This window comes from Alligator mississippiensis, chromosome 14 (genome assembly GCF_030867095.1).
Source record: "Alligator mississippiensis isolate rAllMis1 chromosome 14, rAllMis1, whole genome shotgun sequence".
In the NCBI taxonomy this organism is placed as follows: Eukaryota; Metazoa; Chordata; order Crocodylia; family Alligatoridae; genus Alligator; species Alligator mississippiensis.
Genome location: NC_081837.1, coordinates 989784 through 1005433, shown reverse-complemented (window position 1 = coordinate 1005433; position 15650 = coordinate 989784). Strand labels below are relative to the sequence as shown.

The 15650-nt window shown below is 48.6% G+C and overlaps 1 protein-coding gene across 2 annotated transcripts in view; it reads right to left on the bottom strand.

Moving 5' to 3' along the window:
- Positions 1-14855: 14855 nt before the first annotated feature.
- Positions 14856-15650, bottom strand: part of FOXN1 (forkhead box N1) — a 38591-nt gene continuing 37796 nt past the window's right edge. For both annotated transcript variants that reach the window (XM_014608868.3, XM_006274213.4), the window contains exon 10: positions 14856-15469. In XM_014608868.3, the coding sequence (XP_014464354.2) occupies positions 15234-15469 (236 nt within the window). In that variant the 3' untranslated portion in view covers positions 14856-15233. The remainder of the gene's footprint in view (positions 15470-15650) is intronic.

Here is a 15650-nt window from a genome sequence, read left to right as displayed (position 1 = left end):
TGGTGGTGCCTTTTTGTACTTTGAATGTCGGTCTGTTTTATGGTTTTAATGCATTTAGTATGGGGACGGTGTTATACCAACCTGCTTATTAGGAACATCTTAATAAAAAAGGAGCAGTTTTGGTTTGCCTCTGTGGAAGGGCACAGCAGTACCCGAAACCTGGCTTATGTTCCTCCCGGCTGTCCCGTGAGTCTAGTAACAGACGGCACCCACAAAAATCCGTGCTCTTCTCTGTAAGTACGAAGGAATCGTTGGCTGATCTCACAGAGGACTGATTAAACATGAAATGAAATACGGTAACCGAATAAAGGGTAATTTTCAGAAACCATCGACCGGGGAAATGATCAGACTTCGGGCAGATGGGGGTGTTTGGACACAGGAGAAATGATTGTCAGTGCTGGACACTTCCCCTTGCATTTTCGCAGGCCACGCACTCTTGCACAATCTGCAGCTCTCACTGCGGAGAACGAAGGCCTAGATTAGCACACGGCTGCTATTGCCGACGCTGCGTGGGTGCTGGGCAATCTCGCCTCAAGTCTTGGCATTTCTGGTCTCGATACCAGTGTTATTGGGACTAGTTCACCATGCTGCTCCTGAGGCTAGATCTACCTCTAGATGGCACGTGGGGGCAGATCTAAGGTGGTTGACGGTATATGTTAGTCTAAGGTGGTTTTTTAGATCTCCCCTTTTAGAGCAACTGAAAAAACACCTTAGACCAAGACGGCTAAAACCAACACCTCTAATTGGTGTAACTGGTTAGAAGAAATGAAGGGGTCTTACCACAAACTGTGTGCAGGGGAAGAGTGGAGCCTGCCTTTTGGAGGGCACGGAGGAAGGCAGGAGGCGTTGTGACGGTAGCTTGCCGGGCTCCCTGGCTGCAGCGGGTCCTGCACCCTTACCCAAATGTCTCCTCTGCCACGCAAGGACATAACACCTCCGACAGTCGTTATTTCTTGCAGTTACCCGCGACATGCTGCATTTCCGAAACGTGCTGTTCTTTAATCGGGGCCCCCGGAGGAGTTATGAAATGCAGCGTGTTTGTTTGATAGCTAAAGCTTTACGTCCGTGGGCATGCTGCATTAGGCAGCGGAGACTATCGGGTAAACTACATTAATCACATGTAGACCTTTAAGGCAAGACCTCTGCCTCTTCCCTCCTCCGGCCTCGCCTGTTAGGCAGCCAGATTTTGAGGGCATTTGTAATGCTGATTACATGGCTGGAAGGGACCTCACGAGGACATCCAGCCCAGCCCAGCCCCCCGCTCAGGGCAGGATCATCCCTGCCTAATCCATCCCAGTCAAGTGTCTGTCCAACCTGCTCTTGAACATTTCCAGGGATGCAGCATCCACGACCTCGGCTGCACTGCTGTAGCTCTGATTGCATAGGGATGAATGAAAAGTTTTGGTCTGCCAACTTTACCGTTTTGTTTCCAACAGAGGCACAGGCCGATCGCGTTGCTCTTTTTCTCCCAAGTGGGCCAGTAAACGCCCTCTCCTTTACTTACCTACCTCCCAGGGAGAATAGGGGGGTTAGTTAATGCACACAACACCTACAATATACTTCTGTGCAGTTACTAAGAAGCGCTAATCCATTCACAGACAGCAAAAAGCAAGTGAGGCCGGAGAAAAAGACAGAACTCAATACCTGGTCCCTTTGTCATCCTCTCCCTGATGTGAAGCAAAAGTGCAGAATCAAACGCCGTTCCCTTGCCCTATGGGGTTTCCCTGGTTGGAAGCCTAATTAATTCAGTTCCTACTTTGGATCTAGGTGATGTTGCATGCGAGTAGCAGACACAAGCCTTTTCTCCATCCAGAAGTGTGAGCACGCTTCACTGTACTCCGAAATGTCTCTGGGCCTTCTCTGGTGTCTAAAGATCAGACTGCTCCTAGATACGGCAGAGCAACAAACCCTGAAACAGGAGTTAAAGTACGTTGCTTGCTGGGTTATGTGCTGCTTATTGAAGGGACGCTGCCATGGTTACCAGGTAATTAAAGAAAAAATCTAAACTTCAGCACTGTCCCATTATCTGACGTTCTTCGCATGTAGCAGGATGTGCGTTCTTTCCCAACGAATTCACATTGCAGCAGAAAGGCGCCCGCGTATAATGGCTTAATCTGTTGAAGTTGCATAATTGCCTTTACAAATGATTTCAACAGCAGTACAGACTGTTTGGGAAAAGACATGTTAATTATGGTAGCTGTCGTCTCGAGGGTAAATGCTTCAGTATGAGACAACTATGCCGCTGCCTCGGCTAGAGACCAAGATCGTGTGCAGATTCAACATTTTCCATCCTCCTCGGGAAAGAGGGAAGACCCCCAGCCCCCGTAACTACATCGAATCCTTAGTGGAGGTAGGGGGAAAGAAGAAACTGTTCACTGGAGAGCATTGTAAATGAGCCCGGATGTCTTCCCTTAGCGGTGTACCCGTATTCTGTTTGTCTTGCTCCTTTATTTCCCCTGGTAGCCGGGCCTAATCCTCGTGAAGGCAGGCTGTCTCTTTTTCACAGAAAGAGTCTGAGTACTTCTGGCACGCGCGTGCTGCTCGCAGATGGGAGCAGAGCACATCCCACGTGGTCACGTTCGGACTCGAATTCTGTCGTTCTCCGCGGGGGCCGCTCTTTCTATAGCCTGGTTTCAGTTCAACAAAGATATGTTAACTGCAGTCAGAAACCCCCTAACAGTTCGGAGTACATTGCGATTGCATTATTCCTCCTAATACTCCCTTGCAAGACTATCTCCATGTCCCTTGAAAGAAATCTCAAGCTGGAAAAGCCAACTTAAAAAGACAATCCTGTTAAGTACCTAAGACTGTTTAAAATAGAAAACAGATTTTAAACCTAGTTTTCAGGCAATTTTAAGAGTTTTCATTCATCTGCGGGTGAATGCAAACAAGTATCTCTGGATCACTTGGATTCATAGCTATCTATCCAGGCAGTTTGCAGAGAAGGGATGTGCCTGATCTTAGCAGAGTCGGGTGCTGACTCACGACAAGATGAAACAAGATCTAGAAAAATCGGGAGAGAGCAGGCAGGAGCGCGGTTGCAGGGAGGGGAAGGCATCTGCCAGGCTGGCATTGTGTGGGCACGTCTACACGAGCGCCCAACTGCGCAGCCCAGCCATTTACTACTTGCTTTAGTGAGTCATTTAGTACCGTCTCTTGTAGGCTTTCGGTGTATTTTAAGAAAATAACAGAAGAGTCCCCGAGAGGCTGCCATGCATAGGAAGAAGAGACGAGCACACTGCCAGAGTGTAGGCTGCCGTGCCAGTCTTGCACTAACACAACACTGCAAATGTGGGCTTGCAAAAGTCTGGGGAGAGGTCTCCTCCAAGAAAGTCCGTGCAAGGCTTCTAGGGGCGGCTCCCACAGTGCTGGACTCCAAACTCTCCAGAGCAACCCGAGTTTGGGTCTGGAGCGACTGGCTACGTCGTGGCTTGTAGAACGTGCTGGTGGAGTGCAGTTTGGGGCCCAGACGTGCTGTGGCAGCGTCCCTCTAGGATTTAGCCGCTGCCGGGGAGGAGCCGCTCGGCAAGGCACGCGGCGTGGTGAGTATGCTGCCAATCGACAGCCGTCCGCCTAGTTCAGGTGCCTCGCCTCGCCTCGCCTCGCACACCTGCCTGGAGGCATCCTGCCGTCCTGGTGCCTTGGTCTCCTGCCCTCTTCCAAGCGGGCAAAGGAAATTGCCTTCTGGTTGCTCTAGGGTTGCCCCTGCTCCCTTGGGAGAAACATGGGGGCGGGGGTCTGTATGCCTGCCCTGCATCTCCTGGCCCAAAGCCTTTCTCTGCCCTGAAACACCTTCCTGAGCCATCATCTCGCTCCTCCGAATAGGAAGCCTTATCAGGTCACGGCTGCAGCCTACGTAAAACTGCTTCTGCCTGCCTTCAAAGGAGGTAAAACAAAATTAATCCACTCCCTGTGATAAGGCTGCAAGAGCAGTTTCATGTAATAGTTTTAATAGTAAAACCCTCTCTAATTAGGTAGCAAAAATGAACCTGCCCGTGGCTCTGATGATTTTCTGAGTGGAGCTTCGCCCTGTCCCCAGAAGAGCGTTTCGCACGATCCAAAATGTTTCCACATCTGCCGAGCGATTTTGGAAACGGACGTTTCAAACGCACGTGCTCTCGTCTATCCCTGCCTAAAGGTAACACCGAGCTTGAAATAGTCACCGTGGAAAAACTATCTTCGTTAGCCTTGGACTATTGTTTCCTTAATTTTATCGGAAGTTACAGTGTAGCATTCAGCATGAATATCTTTGTAACTAAAACACATTATTTAGCATCAGTTCACAGTCCAAGTGATGGTGCGCGTGGTTATTAATGCCAGCACAGTTGAGGGCAACTGAATTAAGACTCCTTTCACTATGGCAATATACATTTTTTTCTTTCATTTTGGAAGATATAACCCGGACTTGCTTTAAATTGCTTTGTTTAACAAAATAGTTGGGTTTTTAAAGAAAAATTTATAAATATAAAGCAGACTGTTTCCAAGTCTTAGATACGTAACTCAGCTGAGATACCAGTGATGCATAACAGCATAGCAGAGGGCCCCTCTCCCCGTACTCTCCCTCAGATAACAGGAGCAGTAGCTAAACAAATATAAGGCATCGTTTCAAAGATAAAACATAATTTTTCATCTTGATTAAAAAAAAAATGAAATACTGCACTGATGGATAAATTAAGGGCAGATCAATTGAGTCTTGCTGCTCTTCAGGATTTATACAGAATAAATGTGAGTTTTAAGTCTCAGAAGGATTTGGCAAGGGAGAAATTCTTCCTTCTGAATGTGCTTATGGAGCCTCGCGCTGAATGCTTACTTACACAGCGTATACAAACGTGTTGGAGAATGGAAAAAAACAAATCTTTCTACAATTCCCGTATATTCAAGCGTTACGCACGGGGAGTTTTTTAGTGTTACAAATGTCACTTTAAGGAAATTCTCAAAATCCCTTGCTCCGGCTTGCCCTTCATCAGCATCACTGACGTTCTTCCTATTCCCTTCCCTGAATCATCTCCCAGGTCGCTGTGGATCCCAGCACTGGCACGAGAACTGTTTTTTAGCAGAAGCGAACAACACCTCTCTCTCCAAAGCAGGTTTGTAGATGCAGAAGAACATTATACCGTGCACCAGTTTTTATAAACAGTAATTTAGCACAAGAGGTGAATATATGCTGTATAGTATATTTAATTGACACTACAAGGGGAATTTAGGTAAGTAGTGGTAATTGCACTTGGGTGAGCTCCAAACACTTTTGAAAACCGAGGCAAGCCATTTAGTAATGAAATCGTGTTTTATTTCATGATAACATCGTTAATCTAGAAGAAGGAGCAAACTGTTAATTAAGTCTGCAAATGAAAATACCTGGGAGGAGTTGCAAGGATAGAAATAATGCACAGGTAGAGAAGAGATGAGGACAAACAGTGATGTGTTTTACAAAATGCCCCTACTACAGCTGTGTGGCAAATAGTCCCCAAATCTCCTGCAGCTGCAGAAGGAAACCTGCTGGAGGACCGGGTGTGAATGAAGTCCAGCAGAGGTAGTTAGTTCGCTTTCCCAAGAGAAGCCCGAATGCTAGAGGCCGCCAGGAATTTGCCAGTCGAACAGGTTTGAAATGGAGACTGCTGATTCATCCTGGAAAGGTGGCAGTATCCCCAGAGCGGTCCTCGGGAGGTTTCAGGGTGAGATTTCAGCTGGCGAGCAGCCAGGAGCCCAGTGCTCTGAGTGATTTGGGCCCCCTCCCAAGCAAAGCCCAGCATGGCTTAAAAAGGGACCAGCATACACCGCAGCCAGGAGTGGCAAGAGACCAAAAACCGGATCACAAAAGCTGGTGCCTCCCTGTCTGCAAAGCTGCGTTCCCGCGGTGGGCGGCTCGTGGCCTGGGCAGCCTGCGTGCAGCACGTGGCAGATCCGGGAGGGCACCGGCAGCAGTGACAACTTCAGGAAGGGAAATTCAGGTTGGAGATCTGGAGGAAAGTTTGGACTGTGAGAGTGGTCAAGCATTGGAGCAGGCTACCTAGAGAAACTGTGGAGCCTCCATCCTTGGAAGCTTTCCAGAACAGAGTAGACCAGGCACTTAGTTGGGATGGTTTATTAGTTAAGGATTGAGCAGGAAGCTGGACTAGATGACCTTGTGAGGTCCCTTCTAGCCCTGGTTTCCTATGGTCCCGTGACAGCTGGAGCAGAAAGCAGAGCAGCAGATGGGGCAGATAGGGCTGCTTTGTGGCACACACAAAGCTTGGCCCCACGGCTCTTCTCTGTCCTGCGCACCTCACTGCTAGGAGGACGGGCAAACTGGGGAGACTTCAGAAGGGCTGAAAACGGGGAGCAGGTTTAGGTCTTTGCTGCACTACAGGCTTACCCAGACCCCAAAAGCCAGAGCCTGTTTTGCTTTAAGGCATATTTTAATTCTCGCTGACTAGCTAGCACTACAGGATAACACTAACAATAAAACACTCCGATAACCCAGCAAGAAACATTAGAACTGGAGACTTTCAACAACACGCAGCCGAGCTTCATGTGCCTGGGAAGGAGCGGGGTCTTCTCCCTACTCCTTCTGGACAAGCACGTGTCCTGGGGGCTCTCGCCTTGTGGGACTGGCTGCAGCATTTCTGAATGGGCAGTCGGGATGCTTGCTAAACCATCTATCACAATCGACGGATTTTGTCATATGGTGCAAGTTATTTTGGGAGGCCAAATTAGGCAGGCTACGTGGTGCTGCCCAACTCGAGCTCTTCTTTGTCTGCTGTTGCTGTGGGTGCAAACACTTGTGCTTGGGATAAGTGCAACATCCCTGTAAATCCTTTAATCTAGGTGGAGCTCACCAAAGCTTTTCAGGAATTATTTAGGCCAGCACCTGAAAATGGGTATGAACATGCTGGGACTATTAGGGGTGTGGAATTAAGTCATAGTTTTCAGGATTGGATCTTAAGTTCCTTGCTCGCAGAACAGGTACAAGTGACTTTCTTCAGCGTGTGCGGGATCTCGGATGTGTGCGGAGTTTCTCCCCTCTTCTAAATAGTTTCTGGTAGAGACGAGGTTTCTTGAATGATCTTTCTTTCTCAATGCCAATGCAAACCGCCTACACCCATTCTCCAAAGCTGTCTTATGCAAGCTCTGAGGGTGTCTGCCTCTGAATCATCCCCCTGCACTATTTTAAACTAATGTGGCAGATCTGCTGAGCAACCTGCTAGCTGGGGATTTCTTATGAGGACACAATAGGAGCCACGGCTGGTTTGGTTCTGGGCTGTTTGCATGTGAGACAACTACCAGGCACGCTGGCACAGTCGTATTGGTGAGGGGAGGAAGGGAAGGACCCTGTGTTGGAGGGCCTGGGTCCGGCTCCCTGGTGACCTTGGACAAATGCCTACGGTGCGTGCCTGGGGAGGTGCTGTCCTGCTCACCCAAAGCCCTAAAACAGAGCAGTACAGGCAGGAGGAGCACTTATCCCCCGCACCTGTTCCCAATCCCTCTGCTAGAGAGTGCCTGCAGGTGTCCCTGGAGTGGCTTCACTTCTCCATTGCCAGGCTTGGTGCATGCATCTGTCCCCAGGTCCTCTTTGCAGCAGGCCTGGCATTGCAGCGTCCTGGTCGCTGCTGCCGGTGGGCTTGGGCTGGGTGCTGAGTTTGATGCACAGGCCGTGCACAGCAGTAATGAGAGGATGAAACCCCCCATGCTGCTGCCAGGGGCACCAGGGCTCGGTGAGTGGCCGTTTGTGGGGTCGTTATTAGGGTGCCAGGAGAACGCTTGGGAGGGGCTTTGAGGAAGCGGGGCTGGATTTCGCAGGGGAGCTGTGAGAAGTAGGTGTGAGGGCTCTGGAGGTGTCTGAGGGGGAGGGAAGTGTGGGTGCTTGAGGTGGGGTCTGCCAGCGCGGCCTCCCAACGCACTGGGCACCAGCTGCATGCAGGGTCGGGCAGCCCGGCGGAGAGCGGAGCTTGGACCAGGCTGCGGTGGCTTCCCCGCCCAGGGGACAGGTGAGGGCAGGGCGTGACCCCAGCTCCCAGTGTTGTGCATCTATCTCCACCCGGTGCCCCTGCACCCCCAAAGTTGCCCGCAAGCCCCAGCCTCAGGACACATGTGGCCAGGTGAGACCCTTGGCGTTTGCTTAAACATTGCAAGCATTTGCACTCCCCAGGGCAGCCCCCAGAGAGACCCCTGGGCCCTCCCAGGAAGGAGATGGCGTGACATGGTTAACAAGAGCTGAGCTAGGTACAAATTGCATGACTAGTTATCAGGGGAAAACCCCTGGATTTTTCCCAGGCTGTTTGCAGAGCTTCTAGGGGGCCAGAGAAAACCTGCTCACCTGAAACCCTGCTTGCTGCAAAGCCGCCTCCGCTGGAGCAGCCGATGCTAAGACTCGATCGGTTCAGAATGAATAAAGCAACCGGCTTTGCAGCCAGGAGTAGCTGTTCGCTGCTGTTGTGTCTGCTCTCCTTGGGGCAGTTCCTTGGGTTGCTTACGGGGAAAAGGTCCTGAGGGGAAGCCTCCTGAAGTCAATGGGAACGTTTTCCTGGGGGTATTTAGAGATCCTGATGATGCCTTTATGGTCTCAATATTTCATAACTTGGAAATAAAAGTGTCCTCAAGAGGAAAGAGTGTGATCATGAGAGCAGGGTCTGGTCATGTATTACCCGGTGTCTATTTTTTAATATTAAAAAACTTGTACCAAACCTGCAATTTAAATATCAGCTAGAGATGACTAAGTAATTGAAAATAATTCTTATAATTCAATGTGAGAAGTGTTCAGTGATCTTGGATTTCTTTTTAGAAACATTATTGGATAACCTATAAAAACACTGAGGTTTCAACTCTTTGCCCCTGTAGATATCCTGACTATTATTAATAATAATAATATTGTAGTGAGAGACAGGATAAGAAAGTCCTTTAATAGCTTAAAATGTATACTCTAAGAAAGATGTGTGTTCTCTTTGCTTTCCTGCTTGGGGCAGCACCTCCATGTCCAGTCTCGCGGGGGATGCAGAACAACCCTGCGGCCGGGGTTCCTGCAGTCCAGGGCAGGCCGCTGTCCCCAGGTTGCCTTCCCCACTAGTTTATTAGAACGACTGCCTTGCGCTCCTCTATCGATGATCAGGCCTGATCGCTGGACAATGCACTTGGCGTTAAAGTTGAAGTCACCACTTGAGCTTTGTCACCACACCGAAATGCTGAGTGTGAAGAAAAGGACGTTTTTTGGCATGTGTATTTAATGCAAATATTCTCTGTCTGTGCTCTCTAGGTGTATGTAGTCGGCTGGATCCCAAGATTGTGACTCTCCCACTGGCACTGATGAGCTGCTGTCAGAAGGTAGGAAGGTGTACTGAAAATCTTAATAAGAGATGACAGATTAATTGAGCAGCCTTCTGCAGACAGAGCAGTTTGCACCCAGAAAGCCGCTTTGGGGAACGAGCCATTCACATTAACTGTGCAGGCGTCTGCGCGAGTGCATATGCTCTTTCCATGAAATTATCACCAAATGAATCTTAGTATTCAAAGCATCTCCCCAAGAATGCTTTTGAAAGCCTGATCCATTGTACAGAGCAGTCTCAGTTTTCAGACGGAGGCCGTAATAATGAACGAGTTTATGTAAAACACTGCAGAATAATAGCATATTAGACGCACAAAGCCGACGTGGTGCTTGCTGCCAGGCACAAAGCATTGCAAGCTCTGAAGTATTTCAAACAGATGCTAGCACTTTTGTAACGTCCTCAGTACATCATCTGTGATTGGGCATTATTGTGAACTCAACGACGTCTGAAAGCCAGTCCATTTCGACTTGGCGCTCGTTAGCTGTCAGTCCTAACCAGCGACAGTATCCCAGACAATAGCAAGGAAATGAAGCAATTATAGTCCGAGTACTAAAAGTGGAGTTCTTTATTAATTTTATGTCTGTAATGTGAAGTTTATTATGGTTTCAAATACGGTTTTGCACTTACTCCACAGCAGCTTAGATATAAAATGTGGAATTTTACTTGCTCTGAATCTATAAAGCACAGTAGTACTTTCAAATGGCTGAGCTATTGAAGTATAAAGAATCGCTAACACATCCATAACTGCCTTTCCTTCAAGCATTTATGAACCGTATTGGATGTGGTGCTTATCGTGTAGTTAAACACATTACTGAACAGTCCTAGCCAGGCGCGGGGCTGGATCGTGTTGGCAGCCATTGGTCCCTGGAGGTTGAGTCCTGGAAGGGCCCTCGATCCTCTGACTTCTTGTCCATCAACAATCCTCACTTCACGCACTTCCCCTTGGACTGAGCCCGACGCCTCGGGGTGATTACCGCAGGTGTCCAGAAAAGCATCGGTCTGGCTTGAGTCTGAAGAGGCACAGAGGCAGAAAATGCACTCGCTCGTTTAGTTAATGGGTAATCCCATCCCATTGCTTGGAATATGGCTGACTTAACTTGGATTGCTGTGGCATCTGCCTCCAGCCAGGTTTCTTCTTCTGTCCTTCGCTGGGAGAGAGGAGTCTCTTGGCACTTACTCTTTTCACTCTGCGGATGTACTTTCACAGCGTCACCGCTCGGTCTTCTGGATCAGCTGGGTAGACTGAGTTGCCAGGCCTCTTCTCCAGCCGCCCAGCTCTTTCGATAGCTCTCTGCTGCAGCCTTTGCATTTTCCAGCCCCCTTGCTGATGCATGGACACCAACTCCTTCCCACGGCCCTGCCTGCATTCAGGGTGACACCATGTTGAAGGCTACTTTTTGAGCTCTGTCACTTATCTGCGTCTCCCTCTATTTAAGAAATCCAATTTAAAAAAAAATTAGGATGCTATACGGTCCCAGGGCAAATGTTTTACAGTAATTTAAGCATGTTCTGTCCGTCTTTATGAGCCAGGCTTCCGGGCTCATCAGAAATAGAGTCAGGTCTGTTGGACCAGTTTTCCATAAAATCACCCATCATATCCCCTACAAAACAATAGATCTATGGTCTATACTACAAGTTTCCTCTGACTTTTATTTGATTTTTTTACATCTTTTAAAATGATTGCTCTATGTCAGTTTGTGAGGAGAGAATTCGAATGCAAAGGCATGGTTTTGGTGTACCAGGCTCTCGGGCTCTGAACTGAAACGCATGATGATATAAACAGCAGTTTGTGCTGGTGGGCAGTCACAAATTAGACACTAGTTTCCAGTCTGTGCCCTAAATGACCCCTCATAATATGAGAGAGAACCCCCGTTTAATCAATGGTTATTGTACAAAAGGTCTAACCAGACTCATGATGTCCTTGTGCAATGATAGCAATATCGTTACTGTTCTATAAATAAGTTTCAGCAAGGCTAGCCTGCTTTGCTTTGGTCACAATATATTGTAGGAACATCGTGCAAATATTCATGAAAAAACCATGCAAGGATATGGGGGTGTTGGATGCAAAGAACAATTTTTCCAACTATTTAGTTGGTCTAATAAAAGAGACCACATTTACCCAAAGAGCCTTGTCTGCCTATGCACGCATATGCTATTTTTTCCTTTTGCTTTTGATATGCCTGGGTTTTTTGCACAAGGCCAAGCAAGCGTTGACTACCTTCAACTTATGAGCAAACAGCAAGCACTGTAGCCCCGGAGTCAGGGTACACCGGGGCAAATTCTCCTCTCATTTATACGTGTAAGTACGCAGTGTTATAGTTGACAATATGCGGAGGAATTGCTAGACCAGTGATTCTCAGCCGGGCTGCTGTGGCACCCTGGGGCGCCTTGAGATCCTTTCCAGGGTGCTGCGGGTTGTCGCACAGTGCTAGGTGTGCAAATGTGAATCACAAATAAATCCCAAAAGATTTCAAACAGGAGCCCATGATGTCCAAACCATGCCGACCCGTGTGGGCCGTGTGCTTTGCGACAGAAACATCACTCTATTATTTTTCGACAGGTGGAAAACGTAGAGCCGGTGCTCTGGAAGGCGCTGCTGCGTTAACAGCACGTTGTGAGAAAAGGAGTAGTTGGCTCTTTTAAAAAGGTCCTGTCGTTTTTCATGTCTTTGGAGGCTTGAACGTCAAATGTCTTTCTCCCTGAAATTTGTCCTTTTCCTTTCGGGACACGCACCTTTCTTTCTCGTCACCTGTCCCGTCCAGCAGAGTTCAGAGTTGCAATGAATACGGTCATTACTTTGTGTTTCTGCCACGGATGGTGTTGGCACGGCTTGGGGAATCGTATTAGCTGAGCACTGCCGGGGAGACGGCAGAGGGAGCCCGGGAGCACCAGGACGGGCGGTGGGGTCGGCTCGGGGCTTGTGTTGTTTTTCAGTCGACGGTGGCTGTCGTTTCGGTTTGGCACAAAGGCCGCTAAAACAATGTTAGTGCCTTTCAGGTCTTGGATGCAGCAGCTTCATCGCTGGCTCGTGTTCCTCCCCAGATTACATATGTGATCTTTTTAACCCTGAAGGGCAGATTAAACCAGGCCAGAAATCCCTAGGCTGTCCGCACAAATTGGGTGATAGCGAAGCAACCCTTAAAATAAGTTTTAACTTTCTCTTTTCCCCAAATTTCATCTGTGCAGTGTGCAAAAGTGCTGGAATTTGAATGTAACGGGCTACGACGGACGTGCCCTTGCTGCTGGAGGATAACTAATGCATCACAAATCTGTGCTTAGAGACGGGACTCTTTTGAGATGATGCTTTTCTACGTTTACTAGAAAAGTTTCATTAAACGGCACAAAAACGCTTGCCCCTAGACAAGAAGCCCCCAGTCTCGCGGGGTTTCGGAGCCTCTCGGTGGCCTGCTGGAGTCGCGGAGGGCCACCGCCTAGACCTGGAGAGAAGCTCTTGCTTTGCGCCGTGCTGCTTGTTGTGCTGCAGTCCCCCCCGGACGAGACCCGCCGCACTACAGCGTCTGGACACTGCACCATCTCCTTGCTGTATCTGCAGCTTCTTTGGGTGCAAGAGCTCATTCACTCCTGTCCCGCACCCCTATTCCCTGCTGAGCATCCACGGGCAATGAGTTCAGCAGCTTGCATCTCCCCACGGCTGCTCAGATGATGATGGGAATGCCAGTCGGACTTGTCTGTGCCCCGATAGTCTCCGAGGGCCATGTCTGGACGGTGCATTTGGCCTGGGTTCAATGCTGCTCCTCGGCTCCCTTTTGTCTACACAGGAAAGGTCTAACGTGGGCTTCGGGGGGCCGCGACGCTGCTCTAGCTGGCCTGGTTCAGCTGAGGTTGGCACTCGCCCACTTCGCGCTGAGTACCCAGACTAATCAGCGGGCGTGCTAATAGTGCTCCGGTGCCATCCCACAATTTCTTCTGGGCTGCACTTTCTGTCCTGTTTCCTCTGTTCTTGTGCCCTGCCTCGGTGTTTGAACCCGCTCCTTTTTCTCTGCCTTTCCACAGCACAGCACCCGAGGAAACGCCCTATGCCTCTGCCTGTGGTCCGTAGATTTGATTCCTGGATGGCGTGCTCATTAAAAGTTCTTGCTCCCAAATGTAGTTCACTTTTACCTTTGGCAGCTCCACCTGGGGTTGAGCACCGTTCTCGCTTCGCTGCCACCAGCAGCAGCTCTGTCACGCGAGCAACTTTTCCCTATGCCTGAAAACTTGCGAAAAACCATTTTTCCAACGATTCAGTTGGCCTAATAAAAGAGATCACATCTGCCCAACGAACCTTGCCAGCCTACAAATGCATTCGCAGAACGGCCGAGCACAGGGCGCTGCAAATAACCGGGGATGTCCTAGCATGCGGCTGGTTCAGCACTGCTGCAAATGCCCTTTCACAGGTCTCGCGTGGGCAGGACGTCACGGCGGAGGTGACCCATCCGTGCCACGCTGACGAGCCCAGGCCAGCTTTGCAGTGAGACGTACCCCGCGATTCTGTGGAGGAAGACCTGTACGCTGCGTCTGGTTGCACCGACTAGACCATTCGAACGAACGTGGCATTTGGGCATCCCTTACTATCCACAGACGTGAGCTCTCTCCTGACAGAATAGCAAAGGACAAACGGGGGGGTTTCCGTCTTATGGACTTTGCGTCAGAAAAAAATTCATCCGCGAAGGGTTACGACGTGGTATTCTGTCCAAAACGCACGTGTATACAAGAGCAACGCCTTGCCAGCGTCTATCACTCCTTTCTCTTTCCCTCTTCCTAAAACAAATGGGGTGATTTGTAGGGAGTGTTTTTTCCTCGACTGAAATGTTTTAAAGTTCCTGGCATCACATATTTCAAGAAGCATTTTATCTTATTCAAATACAAATATATTCAATAAATAGGCACTTTATAAAAAAATAAATAAATTATTGTACCTGTGTTTTGTATGTGCTTATGTTTGTGTTCTGCAACATCTGGATTTAAATGGTGTGTATTCTCCTCCGGTTATCCAGATGAAAATAAAGGAATAAATGGGCACATCTACATGAGATGCTAAAAAAATGCTCAGTAGACTAAGCATTAGCATGTCTTGGCAAAACCTGTGCTAATGTGCAGGAGAATCAGTCTACCACGCATTAGTGTCACTAAAAAGGCATCTGCTGGTGCTACTGCATAATAGTGCCTGTTACTAGTTAGTACCAGCTAAATTTAATGCGCAGTAACTATGGTGCATGTGTAGACGTGCCCAATATGTATCATTTCCATCTAAGTCAGGGGTCAAACTAAATTGTTCATTTTATTTATTTATTTTTTTTAAAAGGTTTTGATTTCTTTACAGTAAAACTTGTGAAACTGCCCAGTAAGATATGCTTATTGCTCTGTGTGTGTGTGTGTGTGTCTATATAATATATATTTTTTAAGGATACTAGTCCTCTGTCTTGTAATGTTTGCAAGCTTTTAAATGCATGTGCCTTTTTCATCAAAAACCAGTGCGTGTTTTCGAGTACATTTTTAATGTGGGTTTACTGTCCTGGTCTGCAGCAGAAGGCACAGACATCACTGACTTGAGAGGTATTTCTTGGGAATATTTTTATTTTTGTTTGCCTTGACTTACACGCTCAATCGCAAGAGGCTCCCATACAAGTATCTGACAGCTGTTTGTTTTCCTCAGCTCATCTTTTATTTCAGGAAGATGCAGAAAAGCTGCCAGTGCCTTTTTGGCCAGCCTCAATTTATCTTTAAACTAGCGGGCCATGTGGGTTTTTTTTCCAGCATTTAATATCATCTCTTACAAGTAGGCTTGGGGAAGGCTTCTATTTTCTGCAGGCCAGCTCTAGAAAAAGAGAGTCCTTACGTGGCTGGACACAGTACTGATTTATTTTGGCGAAGGTGCTAGAGTGACTTGGATCCTGCGTTGGGACACAAATAACGGCAGTGAGGTTGGCTTGTGGTTCACACTAATGCTATGGGCTTCGATCCAGGATTGCTCAAGTAGGGTGTAGACATTGCATCCACTTCCATAAATGCCGAGTAAAGGGTGGTAAGCTGGAGGTCGGGTACGCTGGTGTGGGGGGCACTGCTGGTGCCGCCATCCATCTGGCAGTGTGGAGGCAAACACTGGGAGGACGAGATGAGAACCAGGGGGTCCGCAGCCAGGCTGTCGTCTTTCAGCTCTTCCCAGAGGTTTCCTATAACAAAACAAAACGCTCCGGGTGAGCTTCCGCTTGTGTCTGCACGCACGGCCCTTTACGCAAGGGACCGCTGGTGGGTGTACTCCTCCCGCCACGCACATCTGTGCAGAGGGAGCCAGGACAGGCTTTCCTCCACGATTTGCCTCCATGACTAATCCCGAAGTGGCAGAAGACAGAC